At 35.2% G+C, this 15,707-nt stretch overlaps 2 protein-coding genes and 1 non-coding gene across 3 annotated transcripts in view; 1 reads left to right on the top strand and 2 right to left on the bottom strand.

Moving 5' to 3' along the window:
* LOC111466246 (protein root UVB sensitive 5) overlaps positions 1-15,707 on the bottom strand; it is a 30,610-nt gene that overhangs the window by 10,520 nt on the left and 4,383 nt on the right. Inside the window, exon 2 of the mRNA XM_023110852.1 lies at positions 6,687-6,692. The gene's annotated coding sequence lies outside the window, so the exon portion shown is untranslated. The remainder of the gene's footprint in view (positions 1-6,686; positions 6,693-15,707) is intronic.
* LOC111466248 (probable envelope ADP,ATP carrier protein, chloroplastic) lies at positions 814-5,606 on the bottom strand. Its single transcript, XM_023110855.1, has 10 exons — positions 5,158-5,606; positions 4,617-4,673; positions 3,779-3,841; positions 3,605-3,661; positions 3,430-3,513; positions 2,634-2,702; positions 2,449-2,561; positions 2,183-2,352; positions 1,967-2,045; positions 814-1,234 (listed from the first exon to the last, which is right to left on the bottom strand). Exons 1-10 carry the CDS (start codon positions 5,518-5,520, stop codon positions 1,123-1,125), a joined length of 1,167 nt encoding a protein of 388 aa, XP_022966623.1. The 5' UTR covers positions 5,521-5,606; the 3' UTR covers positions 814-1,122.
* Positions 13,379-13,460, top strand: TRNAS-AGA. The gene has a single exon. It is a non-coding gene; the product is annotated as a tRNA-Ser (tRNA).

Here is a 15,707-nt window from a genome sequence, read left to right as displayed (position 1 = left end):
AAAAAAAAAAAAAAAAAAAACAAAAAAAAAAAAAAAAAAAAAAAAAAAAAAAAAAAAAAAAAAAAAAAAAAAAAAAAAAAAAAAAAAAAAAAAAAAAACACTTATACTATGTCTACTCAAAGCCAGACACCGGAATAGAGAACAAACAAAGGGGATGAATTGTGAAATTCCATATCGATTAGAGAACGAAACAAAACATTCTTGTTAAGGGTGTGGAAACCTCTCTCTAGCCTATGCATCTTGAAGGGAAATCTGAAAGAAAAAACTCAAAGAGAACAATATTTGCTAATGGTGAATTTGAGCTGTTATGGACTAACCCGCTATATTCAACGGTGGTTGTTGAAGTGGTCGCTGGCGGAGATGGGCTACTAGGGCAATAGGTGGTGGTCACTTTTATTAAAAAAAAAAGTTCAAATTAAACCAAACCGACCCTAGATGCTTTAAACAAGTTGGTTTATAGCCCTAAGGTAAATGACTATTCAACATGGCTCTCCCAATTGACTTTGCACCTGCATAAAGAACCCAAAACCACACATTCTTTAGAAAAACAATGGCAAGAAACATGATTTCCTGCATTGTAGAAGTGATTTAACACCACAAACTCCTTCCTTTTAGGATTATATCTGTGCACATAGCCTCAAGTATGGAACTTCAACACAAGGCAACACTGAATTTGCTATTCCAAACATTTCCGTTTAAAATTATAATCAACTCGAGAATAGGTCGGTCTAAGTCGAAAGCCACGAGTTTCTCAGACTCCAGCAGTCAAAAGAAAAGATCAGGCCTTTGAAAAGTTCTTAGAGAATAGGATTTCCAGCTTCTCAAATTTCATCTCATAGATGCAGAAATGAATGCTTAGTAGAACATGATGTACTTTATCATCTAAAACTAAACCATGTGTTGGAAGGCAGGCCAAAGTTGGGAAACTAACTTAACTAAAATAAGTATACAATTAAAGAACACAGCTCAAGAACAAATACTAGTATCTCAAAAATTTCTAGCCTAATCCTTTAGCATACACCAAAAATATTAGCTTTTCATAGAGACGCATTTCACTCCCAAAATTGGATATGCAGTAAACAACGACTACAGACACTAAAATGAGACAAACTTCAGGATCGTTCAACTACTTGTTTGGGCTTTCTTCTCGCGATTATCTTCAACTATTTGCTCGAACTCCTTTTTACTGATAGCTACGAGACCCTTGAGATAGTCGAACACCGTAAGCCTGATGCTGCAGCATAAGAAATGAAGTAAAGAATCAATATCTTGGACAGTACATACAGAAAGCTTCACGCTTAAAAGAAATCAAACGACCAGAATAATTTGTTCCAAAAAAGCACTTTCATCAGACGGACAATTACAAACGAGAAATTAATTCAATCAAGTTGCATAGGTGTATATGACCATCAAGGGAAGTAAGGTTTACTAGCTCATAGCTGCATGTGATGGTAACGCCAGTAAAAAAGCTTAATCACTCCCAAAAAATTATTAATAATAGTAATAATAAAGAAGAAAGAAAGAAAGAAAAGGAGAGGACATCATGTTAATATTGATCATCAATGGCAATCAGTTCTCAAAACCTCCGTTCAAATGGGCTACAAGCAAGCTTTAAAAACAAGGCCCCTAGATCCATGCCTGACTTTGGCATGGAGCAGATCAGTGGTGGATTATACATCATGGAACCATTATCCCTTAATAGAAATTATGTCATTCAACAGATTAAATCCTCATAACATGGACTTCCCATTCTCAGAAACAAAAAACAATATCAAATAAATACTCTGGACTTTCAAATATCAAAATCACGAAGAAAATAGAAGTTTAAAATTCATGGCAAAAATTCATTGTGAGTGCATACTGCATGTTCAATTCAAGGGAAACAATAAAATGCATACTAGGTATAAACATCCTTATATGGAGCGGTGGAAGCATTTATAAGTAAACAATAGGAGAGAATGCCAACCTACTGGCTGGAAGGGTTTTCAAAGCATTTGCAACAAAACCCCTGTACAAGCCAACGACTCCATCTTGTTCAATGATACCTGCATCAGAGATGTCAACCAAGATGATTCTTTCCACCAAATTTCAACTCTTTATATTAACAAATCAATGTCTATGCAAAGCTTTAAAAGATAAGTTTTATTCCTGCCTTCCGTTTAACTAATGCCCATTCCATTACCTGAGAGCGCTTCCAAAACTGTCTTGTAGGGTGTGCCCCTCATTTGCATCTGTCTTCTCACAGTGTCCAAAGGATAACACGTTAGTGTAGCACAGGAAGCTGATATCAAGGCACTTAGTAGAGATGTTTGAGGTCTCTTTTGAACATTCTCAGGTAAAGATTTCTTCAATCTGTATGTAAAAAGAAAAAAAAGAAAAAAAAAAAGAACTATTTATATCAGGTCTAAATTCCATGCAATGGTACATAGGGAGCTCCGATGAACTCACAAGTCAAACATGCAGAAGTTTACAGCAATGTAAGGAGCTATGCTAATAAGTGAAGGTCCAAGACCATAGTAGAATGATGCAATGCCTTCCTCTTTTAGCATATTCAAGGCAACCTGAAAATGATACAGTTTTCATCTTGATATGGAATTTAACTCTAATAATTGGAACAGGCTAGTTAATAATACCTCAGACATAGTTCGATAACCTGGTTCAACTGCCAACCTTAATCTTAGTACATCTAGTGGGTATGTAATCTACAAGAAAACAAATAGCACCATCTAGAAAAATTGTAATGATATATCACAATGAATGAGATAATAAAATGGAGAAGATAAATAAATCTATTTTTAACTCCGTAGGTTGAATTAATTAAAATTCTTATCTAATAATTATATCAATTAAAACCCTAAACTTCCATAAGTTAATTAATTTTAGACCGTTTATTACGATTTCATTTCATTTTAAAACTATCAATGCTAATCTCATTGTGTGTAAACTTTTGACAAAGATTAACATAATATCAGAGGAAAATGTTATCCAAATTGGTAGTAGCGGTTTTTATTAATATGAGCAATTTTTCATCTTCTCTTTTTTTCTCTACTTATTTAGGAAGAAATACATGTTAACTCTTCTTCCTACCATCATAGGATTTTGGGGGGAAAATATTTTTATTTAGGCATTTTTTGAGTTAATTTTAAATGGAATCAAGTGAAAATAGTTATAAATAGTATATTTTTTTATCAATAAAAAAATGATAAATCTAATTTTAAGGATTTAATGGATACAATTATATTCAGTAGTTTAGAATTTTAATTGTTCAACATGCAAAATTTAGGAGTATAAATTGATTTTCCCTTCATTTTATATGTATTACCAGAACATAGGCATTGATTTTTTTTGGAATGCATGGATATCAACGTCCAGGATATTACTGATGTCCGAAAATACAAAAGCAGAGCATAATTGTGGGGCATTTCTTACAAAAGTAGATGTCATGCCAGCACAAGCACCTGCAGCAAGTCTTCCACGCACAGATAGCTCATCATCTTCCCCCTTAAAGAGTTTCTGTCAGTTCAGAAATTAGAAAGCGCATAAGAACCAAATGTAACGAAGTGGGTGTTATGCCACATTTAAAGCTTCCTTGTAGTGGACATACCTTGTACATTTCATAAGAAAAAAGCTGGACAGCACTATAAGGTATAACTCGTATGACCTGAAATATTCGAAAAGGAACTATGACGAAATCATAACTCAATATCTTCATCAGTACAGCAGAAGAAAGTCAAATTTAACACCACCAAGAACCAGCAGGTAATTTTAGAACAAATACCTGAGGGAGGTTGCCTTTCCAGTAACCTTTAACTCCTTCATTCTGACCTATAGCTGTTATAGCCTGCAGTTAAACGTAAGTTAGGACAAACCATGCAAACATGAGGATTTTTTCATAATGATAGAAGATAACATATGAACCTAGTGGACAACATAACTCCGAAATTAGTGTGTTTTTTTTTTTTTTTTTTTTTTGTTGTAGACTACCAATCTTATCAAAATTCTCTGTCGTTACTATCAATTTGTAATTGGAAATTTAGAATAAATTTGAGAGTGTGCCTCTTCCCCATTCTCAGCCGTGAATGCCCTACCTATGCCACTGGTTTATCCATTCTTACTCTTTCAATTGCCAGAATTTGGATCAAATATGTTCCAAGCCCACTGATTAAGATGTTGCAATCCTCTAAAACAAACGTCACAAGAGTCAATTTAACTAGGATTGAAAAGGGGTCTTCCATGCTCACTTTAGGAGATAAGAATAGGACAATGGTCCTAAATGAGTTTCGTCACTGCAAATTGGCAATACCAAGTGGCAATAATCCACGCATTTCAACATGCAAATTGGCAAAAAGATCTTCATTTTCCAACTAACTACATGACACCCTAAATTATTCCTAATGTTCATCATCTACTTGCTACGTTTTAGCTCGAGGTGCTCCCAGACAACATTAGGCTTGGCTATTTGAAAGTATTAAGCCATAAATTCTAGCAATCCCACAAGTATCGTCACGTTATAATGCTACAAGTCTACAACAGCTTATGGGGCAACGCAAGAGGATCAATAACGTGTGAGAAACTCTGCCTCCAAAGCTATAAACAACAACCATCCTTAGCCATACCTCGATGAAACCAATTGCTTTCTTAGTGCCTTCTTGCGCTACTCGAACACCATGAGTCTGCAAGTGAGAAAAAAGAAAAAAAAAAATCGAACTATCAAGTGAAAATTTAATATAAAATGATAGCACGAGGTTCTATGTTCAAGTTACCCATGCTATTCTTATCTCACTACGCATTAGTAGCCCACATATTAAGATTCTAAGACCTCAAACATTTGACTCTATGTAACCCCAACTCAAATAAAATTATGTTCCACACGAATGAACTCAACGAAAGCAAATAGTTTCGAATTGGTCAATTTTGCAAGACAGTAGAAAACTAGCAGTTCCCTTTCGTCATGCAAGAGGCAATTCGATAATCAGGTCAAACAGGCTCTGGAATTAAAAGAAAAAAAGGCGTACAGGATACAATTGACGGTGTTAATATGAGACTAACCTTATTCAAGAACGAGCAAAAAGATGAACTAAACAAAAACAGAAAACAACGACGCCATTAGCCTCGAAGATAACCGCAAAAAAAACATGAAAAAAGTTCATAACAAACCTGCATAAGAAGCTTGATGCGGTCGAGAGGAGCCGTCATGGTCTTCGCAGAAGCACCGGCGATGGCGGCTGCAGTAAAGACCGCGGCCTTGTCGGGCACCAAACCAAGTAAAGCCTGTGGATGCGTGAGTAGCTGAGACAGAGACGGAGCGAACTCGTGTTGGTCTCTCTTTTCCACAACCGAAACGCACGCAAATTTGCATCGAAGGCGACGGCAATCGGCCACCGGCATACGGGAGAGCTGAGCGTTATTGCTCCATAATCCATCGGAGAAATCAGGCGTAGATTGAAGAGAGGCTCTGAGGGTCGGGATATTCCGCCATACCAATGCGGCTTTGCCTTCGTTTGTCTCGTGTTTCGCCATGGGAGAGAGATCTGTTTATTGAAGAGGGAGCATGAAAAGGATAAGGTACGCGGGAGGGACAACAAAATGGAAATTTGTTTTCAATTTTTTGGAGCGATTCAATTGATATATCTCCTTCCAAATAAAAATAATTAAAAATAAAAAAAATAATTCACAATTTTCAACTTTAATTTAAAAATATTCATAAACTTTTAAATGAAGAGGGCTTATATTTTGTTTAAATCCTTTCTAAAATTTAAAATTATTTATTGACACCTTTTAATTTTTTTTTAAAATCTCAAAAATATCATTCATTATCCTTTACCTTTATAAAAATATAGTTAAAAAAGTTCTTACAGCCATTACATAGATGAAACCGTCTATTGACATCTCATAAATTATCTACAAACGTTTTGATGTGACTTTCAAAAGTTTAAATATTTTTTAAACGAGGTATTAACAGTAAATATTTTTTAAAAAAAAATTAAGACGTTTTTTAAATTTTTGTTAAAAAATTTAAAGGCATTTTTGAAATCTATACAAATAAAAAAAAAGTTATAATTAACAAATCATTTTATCCAAAATTAATAATAAAGATATTTTTGAAAATTTAGAATATTTTTTTTAGATGAAGTGTAAATTTTAATAATATTTTTATTAAAAATTAAATTAATATAAAATTTTATGTTTTTTAATAATATTCCCTCCAAAACATTGGATATATATGTGTCAATCGTGCTCAACTAAATATAATACTTAAAAAATATAAAAAACTAAATTGTAAAAAATATAATTTATGAGTTTGAAAACCTAGTAGTTAAGTAATTTCCAACCTAGTTTGTAACCAATTAAAAAAAAAAAATACTCGAGGGCCAAACCACCCTAGGCCTAACCCGCATCTACTGCAAACTCGAGGCTCATGTCCAGCGCCCTACACTAATCCAGCCCGCAGATGCGACCTGCGCCCACTCTCCAACCCAAAACCCAATCTAGCCCAGTAGCCACGGTTCAGCTCAACCAATCCGAGACCAGACCCACGGTCCAACCGAACTGCCCTGCAGCCAAGCACCTGCGGCCCAACCCAGTAAGTTGAGGCCCAAAGATCAATTTGGTCCAATAGCCTTCTGCAGCCAACGACCTGGCCCGCACCTGCGCCTCAACCCAGTGCCACCCGCACTATGTGGCACATTCTGCTACTGCCACATGGCACACAGCTACGCAGGCGGTCCCTCAGCTCGGCTTGGCTCAAACGGCTCTGACTCCCTCCGGCGACGCTTCGATGGCTCCCAGCGGCTGTTCGGCTCGGCTTCTCAATTTTTAACCCGATTTCCACCGACCCTTCCAGACCTGTCTTCGGCCCCCGGTTAAGGTAATCAAGGCCATTTTTAGAGCATTATTTCACATTTATTAAATTATTATTAATTTAATTGTGAAATACTAACGGGAGGTGGTGAACGGTGTGATAGGAAACATACTTTGGCGATCTTTGGATTAGCTCTTGAGGAACAGGAGCTTACGTTTAGCTAGTTAGGGAGTACTTCGGCCAAGGCTAACCAAGTAAGTGGCCTTACTATAGGATAGACTAGAATTATTTGCGTTACAGTTTTATTTACGAGCATGATGATGTATGAGTATGATGCTTGAACTGTGATGCATGTTATATATTGTGATTTATGTTTTGATGCATGACATACATATTATGTTTGATTCACTTGATGGCTTATAGATGAGTATGATGTTACATGATGTTTTTTATATCAAGCATGTTATATGATGATGATTGTTATACTGTATCATGTCGTTAGATCGACCTAGGACACAACTCTAAGAGCATGAAAATGATATTAATATAAATATCAACGAGGATGTGTTACCTAGAGCAACAAAGAGATGAAACTAGAGGATTGTGTCAGAAGAGATATTATGATGAACTTATATGGCTACTTCTCCTAGAGATGATGAGTGCAGGCGTGCACAATATGATGATGAGTGCAAATGCGCACAGTATGATGATGAGGGTGTTCATGAGGCACATGACACTATAAAGTTTCTCTTTCCTTGAGAGTTATTGTTATCACTCTTCTGGCTCTCCTTGGTTGTGTAGTTCCTTGGTGGTTTCTTCCTTGGTCACCATTTTTGTATTCACGTTTTGTAGACGACTTATTATGGCTCCGACTTTCATTGTGTAGAGTGCTTCTTCTTCACCTTTAAATGTGATTCCTCCCATTTGTTTAGCCATGACTTCTTGATTGGCTAAAAAATTTTCAAATTTATAAGTGATGTTCAGCTGGCCATCCTTGTACAGAAATAACTAAGTTTCTATATTCTGGTCACAATCTGTGGATAATGATTCTCTTCGAGATTCTCCAATGGCAGACTTCGGGTCTAGTTCAGTAATCTCCCGGCAGATCGACTTGACCTTGTGGAAGTACTGAGCAATCGTCATGTCACGTTGTGAAATTGACAACAACTCGTTCTCCAGAAGTTGTAGCCTTGTATCGTTTTCTTTGAGAACATCATCACGAACGTGTCCCATGTTTCTTTCAGTGTCTTGTCATTCCAAATGTGCTCTAACATCTCTTCTCCGGTTTTGGTCTTCAAGGCAAACATTGATTTGCCTGCTTTGGTTCTCCATTTGCGCAAGGCGTCGTTGGAATCCTCCTCTAGCGGCGTAGTTTCACTCCAACTAACGATCTCTCAAAGATCATGTCCTTGTAAATTGGACATCATGCATGTTGCTCACGTGTTGTAGTTGTTGTTGTTAAGTTTCTTGATTCCTCCAATGATTTGGAAATCACCCATCTTATTGACAATACCTCAGTAATACCAAACAAGCTCTTTCGACACAAGACATGTAGAATCACAGACTACTCACGACACAAAATAAACTCACTCACTAGTAATCTCAAAAAATCGTTTATGACGTGAAAGATCAGACAGAGCTGCAACCACAAAGCATACTAAGAATTCCAAGAGATCACAACCTATACCAACTTCGCTCTGATACCAATTGTTGAACACAACTCTCTGTAGAAAACACATATACACTTTATTAAAACCAAACGACAGATTACAAGACACTTTGTACTACTGCTTTGTATTTGTTGAGATAAAAATCTAGGTAGAGTGGAGGGTAGTTATAGTACCGACAATTTATTCATAAAATTTCTCAACCTTTTTTAAAATATCTAAATTTTTTTCCTAAAATAATTAGGTATATTTATTCATAAAATACCTAAATCATTTTCCAAATATACTGACTAATACAATTGTTTAGCTTGACCCTCTGGACTAGTGATGATATTCTAACATCCATTGCATAACTTTCCACGGCAATACATAACACGACATTTCATTTCATTCATAGCATAGAGTAATGGATATCACAAACATACATAGTATACATCACATGTCAATATAAAGAGCATATAAGCATCACATAAATAATATGGTACATGTAGGAACCACAAGGCATGCACCATCATACATCAATCAATCATCTAACTCCAATAGTAAAGTCACTTGCTCGGTTGGGCTTGGCCGATGTTACTAATTACTCTGTAGCTGTACTGAGAAATATACTTCGACATTAAATCTCACCTATATCAATCCATATCACATACTTATGGCATACCAATGTCTTAATCTAGCTAAAGATGATCATAATTTCCAATAAGTCATAAATCTATTTTAATTAAGTAAAGGAGAGTTTTACCGACCTCAATAGCCTTAAATATTAAGTTGTTTAAGCCGAGCCACCGACCCGAGACAAAAATCAGGCGTAAGGTCGAGTCAATTGCGCCGTCAAGCTGAGCCAATCGCATCGCCAAGCTGAGCCGACGTGGGAATGAGGCGGGTCATCATTCGGGCCAAACCGCACTGGGTTGACATGTTGCGGGCTGGACTGCGTGTATTGGGTCGTGCACTTATGAGCCATGGACGCAGAAGCAACATGGGTCACCCGTAACAAAGGCCCGAGGACGAAACGAGTGGCCAAAATTCACTCAATCTCACCACCCACCCGATTGCAGTTGATTTCTTAAGACTTGATTCATGTCTAACCATGAATCAGTCTAAACCCAAACATTCTACCCAACTCATGAGCCAGCACCCGATTGCAGTTGATTTCTTAAGACTTGATTCATGTCTAACCATGAATCAGTCTAAACCCAAACATTCTACCCAACTCATGAGCCAGACCTAGACACAACCCAAGCTTAGACCATGCAACTCAGCTCAAACTCGTATTCAGCTCGTTTGACATGATTGGCTGGGTCGACTCTCGGGTAGTACTCTCGGTTTGTTGGCTTCACTGTAGTCATCTAACTCCAATCAATTCAGTTCACATTGTTTAGCTTCGGCTCACCTTTCTCAATTTTAGTTCAAGCTTGTTTTAAGTTAGTTTAAAAGATTATTTCAGCTACGTGAGCATACACTAACCCATAGTCAGACATCAAAAGTATTTTAACGAGCTCACCTAGTAAGTCTATGTGACAATTCTATCCTAGTAAACTAGATATNTGATTAATGTTCTTTTTTTTTTTTTTTTTTTTTTTTTTTTTTTTTTTTTTTTTTTTTTTTTTTTTTGTCGATTTCAACTACGTGAGCGCATGCACTAACCCATATTCAGACCTCAAGAGTATTTTAACGAGCTCACTTAGTAGGTTTATGTGACAATTCTATCATAGTAAACGAGATATATGATTAATATTTCTTTCTTTTCTATCTGTTTCAGCTACGTGAGCATGCGCTAACCCATAGTCTGACCTCATGAGTATTTTAACGAGCTCACCTAGTAGGTCTATGTGACAATTTTATCATAGTAACGAGATATATCATTAATGTTCCTTTCTTTTCTATCAGTTTCAGCTATACGAGCATGCGCTAACCCATAGCCAGACCTCAAGAGTATTTTAACGAGCTCACCTAATTGGTCTATGTGACAATTTTATGATAGCAACGAGATATATGAATAATGTTCCATTCTTATGATAATATAAAAATTCAAGACAATTTTACCATGGAGGCCAATTTTGAAATTCAAAAGAATTTAATTACAAGTCCCTCTTATTTTTGGTTTTTGCAATTTGGTCCTTCATTCAAACGAGACTTCAAGAGAATTCTTCTAGATTGGATTCCCAAATTGGGGATATTGTTACCAACTTTGAAGAAAGAAAAAAAAAAAAAAAAAAAAGACATTAGGAATATTGTTAATTATTATAATTTCCCATCGAAAGATAATTCTAACTACTTGATCAATAAAAGCACTTAAAGTTCGAACACGTGCTCAATCTCTATACTATCCAAATACAAACGAGACAAATTCAGGTTTCGAAACAAGTTTTTCTATGAGTGTGTTCGTGTTGATTGAGTTGAGTTGAGAAAATCTTTTGAACTAACTTGAAATTCACGTAGGTCGGGTTGAGTTAAGTTGGGTTATCGAGTTACCCTAAACCCTAAACTAAAATCTCATAAAATCCAAATATCAAACGTTCACAACTCACAATATATCACTAACATAAGTTGTAAACGTCAAATATTCTTAATCTTCGTAAAAATCTAAAAAGTAGGTTTGAGTTATAACCCTATTTTCTTATTAGTCACCCAAAAAAAAAAACCCCACCTACCAACCGATCTAAATTTTTCGATTTTCTAAAAATTTAATCCAACCCAACTTTACGATTTGGGTTGGATAGTCTAGATTGGTCGGATTCTCGAGTCATACGAACACTCATAAGTTCTATCTAATTCAAATAGAAACTAAACCAACCGAGATTCCTTAGCTTACGTGAAATAGACTTTCGAAGAGCGTTGGAGACAAAGAAACAAGCCGCAGTAATAACATAGCATAACAGAAGAACAAGGCCTTTAATATAGTGAGAGGTTCCATCTTGTAAGGCGAAGGCTGTGGTAATAATGGCTAATCCAAGCGACGCCGTTTCCATGAGGTTGAAATTTAGATCCATATCCACTCCCATTGTCCAAGCAACGATCACACACATTGGAATCTGCAATTAATTACCCATTCTTTTGGGGTCAGTTCCTGATATTTCAACCTTTTCTAGGGTTCCAAATAGAATTGTTATAGGGTTTCAAATCTTCATTAATTACACATTCTTACCACAAAAAGTGCAATTTGTGTTGCTGACCCCAAAGCAACCCCCAAACTTATGTCCTCAAACAAAAAACAAACATTTATATCGATTTCTATTTGTTGTCTTACGTTAATTGGAATGATAAACGACAAGCTTACCAACTTATTTTTTAAGGCAAAGATGATAGCTCCGGCGTGTTCGGCTGCATTCCCGACGATAGGGAGCAAGATTATACCGAAGAAACTCACCGACAAATGAAAATGTCAATTTTGAGTTCAAATATCATCATTGGCCCACGCAATAATTGTATGAACTCATTGTATATTTATTTTAGTAAAATAATTTAGATAATTTAAAAATAAAGTATTTAGAAAATGTCTTATTATTCTTATTGTGTTGAACTTAGGTTATAATATTTATAATATAAGTTACAATATTTCATAAAAACTTTAGGTTAAAAAAGGCTTTGAATATATACATCTAAGTTTTACCTCAATTGTGTTGACACGTATTCCGACAGCAAAGCATTCAGGAGTGTCATTCCTACAAGCCATGCAAATGCACTCCAGAATCCAATAACTGCCTCTTCTACTGGTACGTCGTCGTTTTCATCCTCCTAATTTTTCAAAAATCAAATTAAAAATAATTTTATTTTATTTTTAAGGATTTTAATGTGTATTATAATCTTACCTGGGCTTCAAATAATTGGCGGTGAGTCCAGAGTTGGAAGACCAAGTAAGCAATGTAAGCCGAGAGCATAACGATGCTGCTGGCTCTGGACAGGTGGAGGGTGGAGGCGGCGGCTGCAACGGTGGAGGTGGTGGCGGCGTACCCAAAGAATAACGGCAATAAATGGCACAGAAATGACAGCATCAGTATCAGTGGGTTCACATCTGCCTGTCTCTGTTAAAATTACAATAATAAATACATAATTAATCAGTTAATTTTTAATTAAAGTCAAAACTATGACCCTTGACTTTTTCTTTTTTATTTTAATAATAAAATTTCTAGATTTTTTAACCCAATATAAACTCAAATTATGCCTTTTTTATGTAAATACCTAAAAAAAGAAACCCTCAATAAATACACTATATAACTTTTATTACTCGTTTTACCCTTGGTCAACCATCTTAATTCGAACAATTAATTTTTGAGATTAATTATTATCTTATTATTGATGTGACTTTTTTTAATTATAATTAAAAAAATAAAAATAAGAGAGAGAAAGGTAAAGAGAGATTACTCTATCTCTGTTGCATTTCCACAAGTTGCATTCAAAAGCCCTCCAACTATATTCCAAGCCAATATCAATATTTTTTTAAAAAATTTTAATCATTAATTACATTAATCATCAGCTAATCATAAAAATTTTAATCATTAAAAAATTTTAAAAAATTATGTGGGCTTTACTTTCGGATATCGAGCTTGACTATACAAAATGAGGTTTTATTTAGACCAAATAAATTAACACGGAAAAGATATCTTTGATTTTATTAATTTTACATTTATTTATAGAGCAAATAGAGGAATATGAAAAATTGAGACCTTGAATTTTTTTTATTCTTTCCTATGATAAACTTTGTTGTTATTATTATTATTATATTGAGAACTTCATAATATTTTAAATTTTATCCGTAAAGTAAAATACTAAAAGTATCAATTCACATTACTTAAAACTTTTATTTTAATATAGATTACATATATTTTGAACTTTTGTTATACGTCATTAAGCGGATTGTATTTTATTAATATAATGTAAATTAAATGGTTTCATATGTACAAATGTGGGCGTGCCGGAGTGGTTATCGGGCATGACTAGAAATCATGTGGGCTCTGCCCGCGCAGGTTCGAATCCTGCCGCTCACGTATGTCATTTTATTTTGTTAGTTTCTTCTTCTTCCTTCTTCTTCTTGAGTTTTCATTCTATTATATTGTTTCCTTCCTGATTATTTATTATTTTGTTTGTTTCTTCTTCTCGAGTATTCTATTATTTTGTTTATTTTTTATTCTTGATTATTCTATTATTTTTGTTTATAATTTAAATATATAAAAAAAAAAACAAATCTAATGAAATTCATTAACAAAATTAAAACTAAGTTTTCTTACAAAAATTCAAAATACCTTTATTATAAATTTAAAAGTTTATCGTAAGATTAAAATTGTGATATTTATTAAAGTGTACGGTTAAGATTGAAAATTTAATTATGTTCGGGTGCGATTTGATTTAGGATCTTATCATATACATTCATAGTTTCCTTTGCTTTAGAGTACTAGGAAGCAAGTTTTTTCTTAAAAAGGTTGTTAAATTAAAATTTTGGAAGAGTTTACAAAAGGCACGAGATACTCTTAGTGTAGGTTCAGCATAGTGTTTCACCCTCAAACTGATGGACATACAGATCGGTTGAATCAAATTTTAGAGGATATGTTAAGGGATTGTACCTTGGACTTTACAGGTAGCTGGGACAAACACTTGCATCTAGTAGAAGAATTTGCATACAACAATAGCTATGAAGCAACTATTGGAATGACACCTTTTGAAGCCTTGTATGGTAGGAGGTGCTTGATCCCTAGTGTTTTGGCAAGAGTTGGGGAGTCAACCGTTATTAGAGCCTGAGTTGGTATGGAAGACGAACGATGTCGTGCAAAAGATCGGAGTATGAATTTAGACCTCGTAGAGCATATAGAAGAGCTAAGTCGGCGCCAAAAAAAAGGATCTCAAATTTGAGATGGGAGATCACGTGTTTCTCAAGGTTGTTCCTATGAAAAGAGTGTCGAGGTTCGAGAATAGAGAGAAACTTAGCCCCTCTTTTATAGGCCCATTTGAAATCATAGAGCATACAGATTAGCTTTGCCACGCTATCGTCCATAATGTGTTCCATGTATCTGATAAAGTACACCTTGGGTAAGGGTTTTGTAAGCCTTTCTTTTCAAGAACTCTCAAATGTGTAGAAGATAATCATCTATGACTTCATCTTGAGTAGATCTACGAGATTTGAGAAGAGTCTGTGGGCGTCGTAAACGAATTTGGGAGAGAAAATGGAAGGGGAAAGAGAAAAAAAAAATCGAGAGAGGAGAGAAACCACACAGCCCAAACGTGAAGGCACCTTGCGCGGCCCAACCCAGGCGCGTGTGACCCGGGGACAGCCAACCCGAGTGGAGGTTCGGCCCGCAGCGGTCCAACTAGGTCGGTTTTGCTCCTTTTGCATAATTTCTTTGTTTTAACTTCGATTTTGGCGTTGTTTTCACCGGATTCCATCATTTTTATCATTGTAGGAACTATTTGAAGAGTTTGGAAAATTTTGGAGTTGTCTAAGGACGCAAACTTGAATAAAAATTGTCACGCTTCCTAGGTAAGTGGTACTTTAGAACCTTGGAATTAACTATACTCGCAGTATGCATGAAAGTATGATACGAGAAGTATGTCATATAAATTTGAGCATGAAATGAGTTGATTTGATGTATGAAAGAGCACATTGACCGTTATGAGTCGCAGTTTTCGAGGAATAAACTGTTGAGTTAAAATATGACTGAAATTGAGAATGTGTCTTTAGTATGATATAAAGCATGTTATGAGAATCTGATTACATTGTTTGAGCATAGAATGAATTGAGATGACACATGTTAAATGTGATTATGTATATTTACTAAACTGAGATGACACATGAGATGACACATGTTGAATGTGAGCAGAGAATGAACTAAGATGACACATGCATTTATGACTAGGTTTCCATGTTTAGATCATTATGATATGTCTCTGTTACATATGTTGCGAACGGTTAAAGGTTCACCACTAACTCCTAACCATAAACATGCGATGGTACTCGTGGGGACTTCTAGGAAGTTTGCTAGTTAATTTCTATTAGTGAATCTGTCACAAGTAGCAGAGGTCCACAGTAATACATTAGAGTTGGTCGATCTTGTGACTCTTAATTTATTATTCATGCATGTGAGTTAGCCGTTATCAGATTCCGAATAACTATAGAACTGACCTATTTTGTTGTATAATTATTTTTTATTCTTTTCAATATTATGATCAACTTTTTTGTTATTATTATTATATTGATAGTTTAATAATATTTTAAAACCTTCGGACATAGCTCAGATAGATCT

This window comes from Cucurbita maxima, unplaced genomic scaffold (assembly GCF_002738345.1).
Source record: "Cucurbita maxima cultivar Rimu unplaced genomic scaffold, Cmax_1.0 Cma_Scf00030, whole genome shotgun sequence".
Lineage (NCBI taxonomy): Eukaryota > Viridiplantae > Streptophyta > Magnoliopsida > Cucurbitales > Cucurbitaceae > Cucurbita > Cucurbita maxima.
The sequence above is the reverse complement of the archived record's forward strand: the minus strand, read 5'-3'. Positions and strand labels throughout refer to the sequence as shown.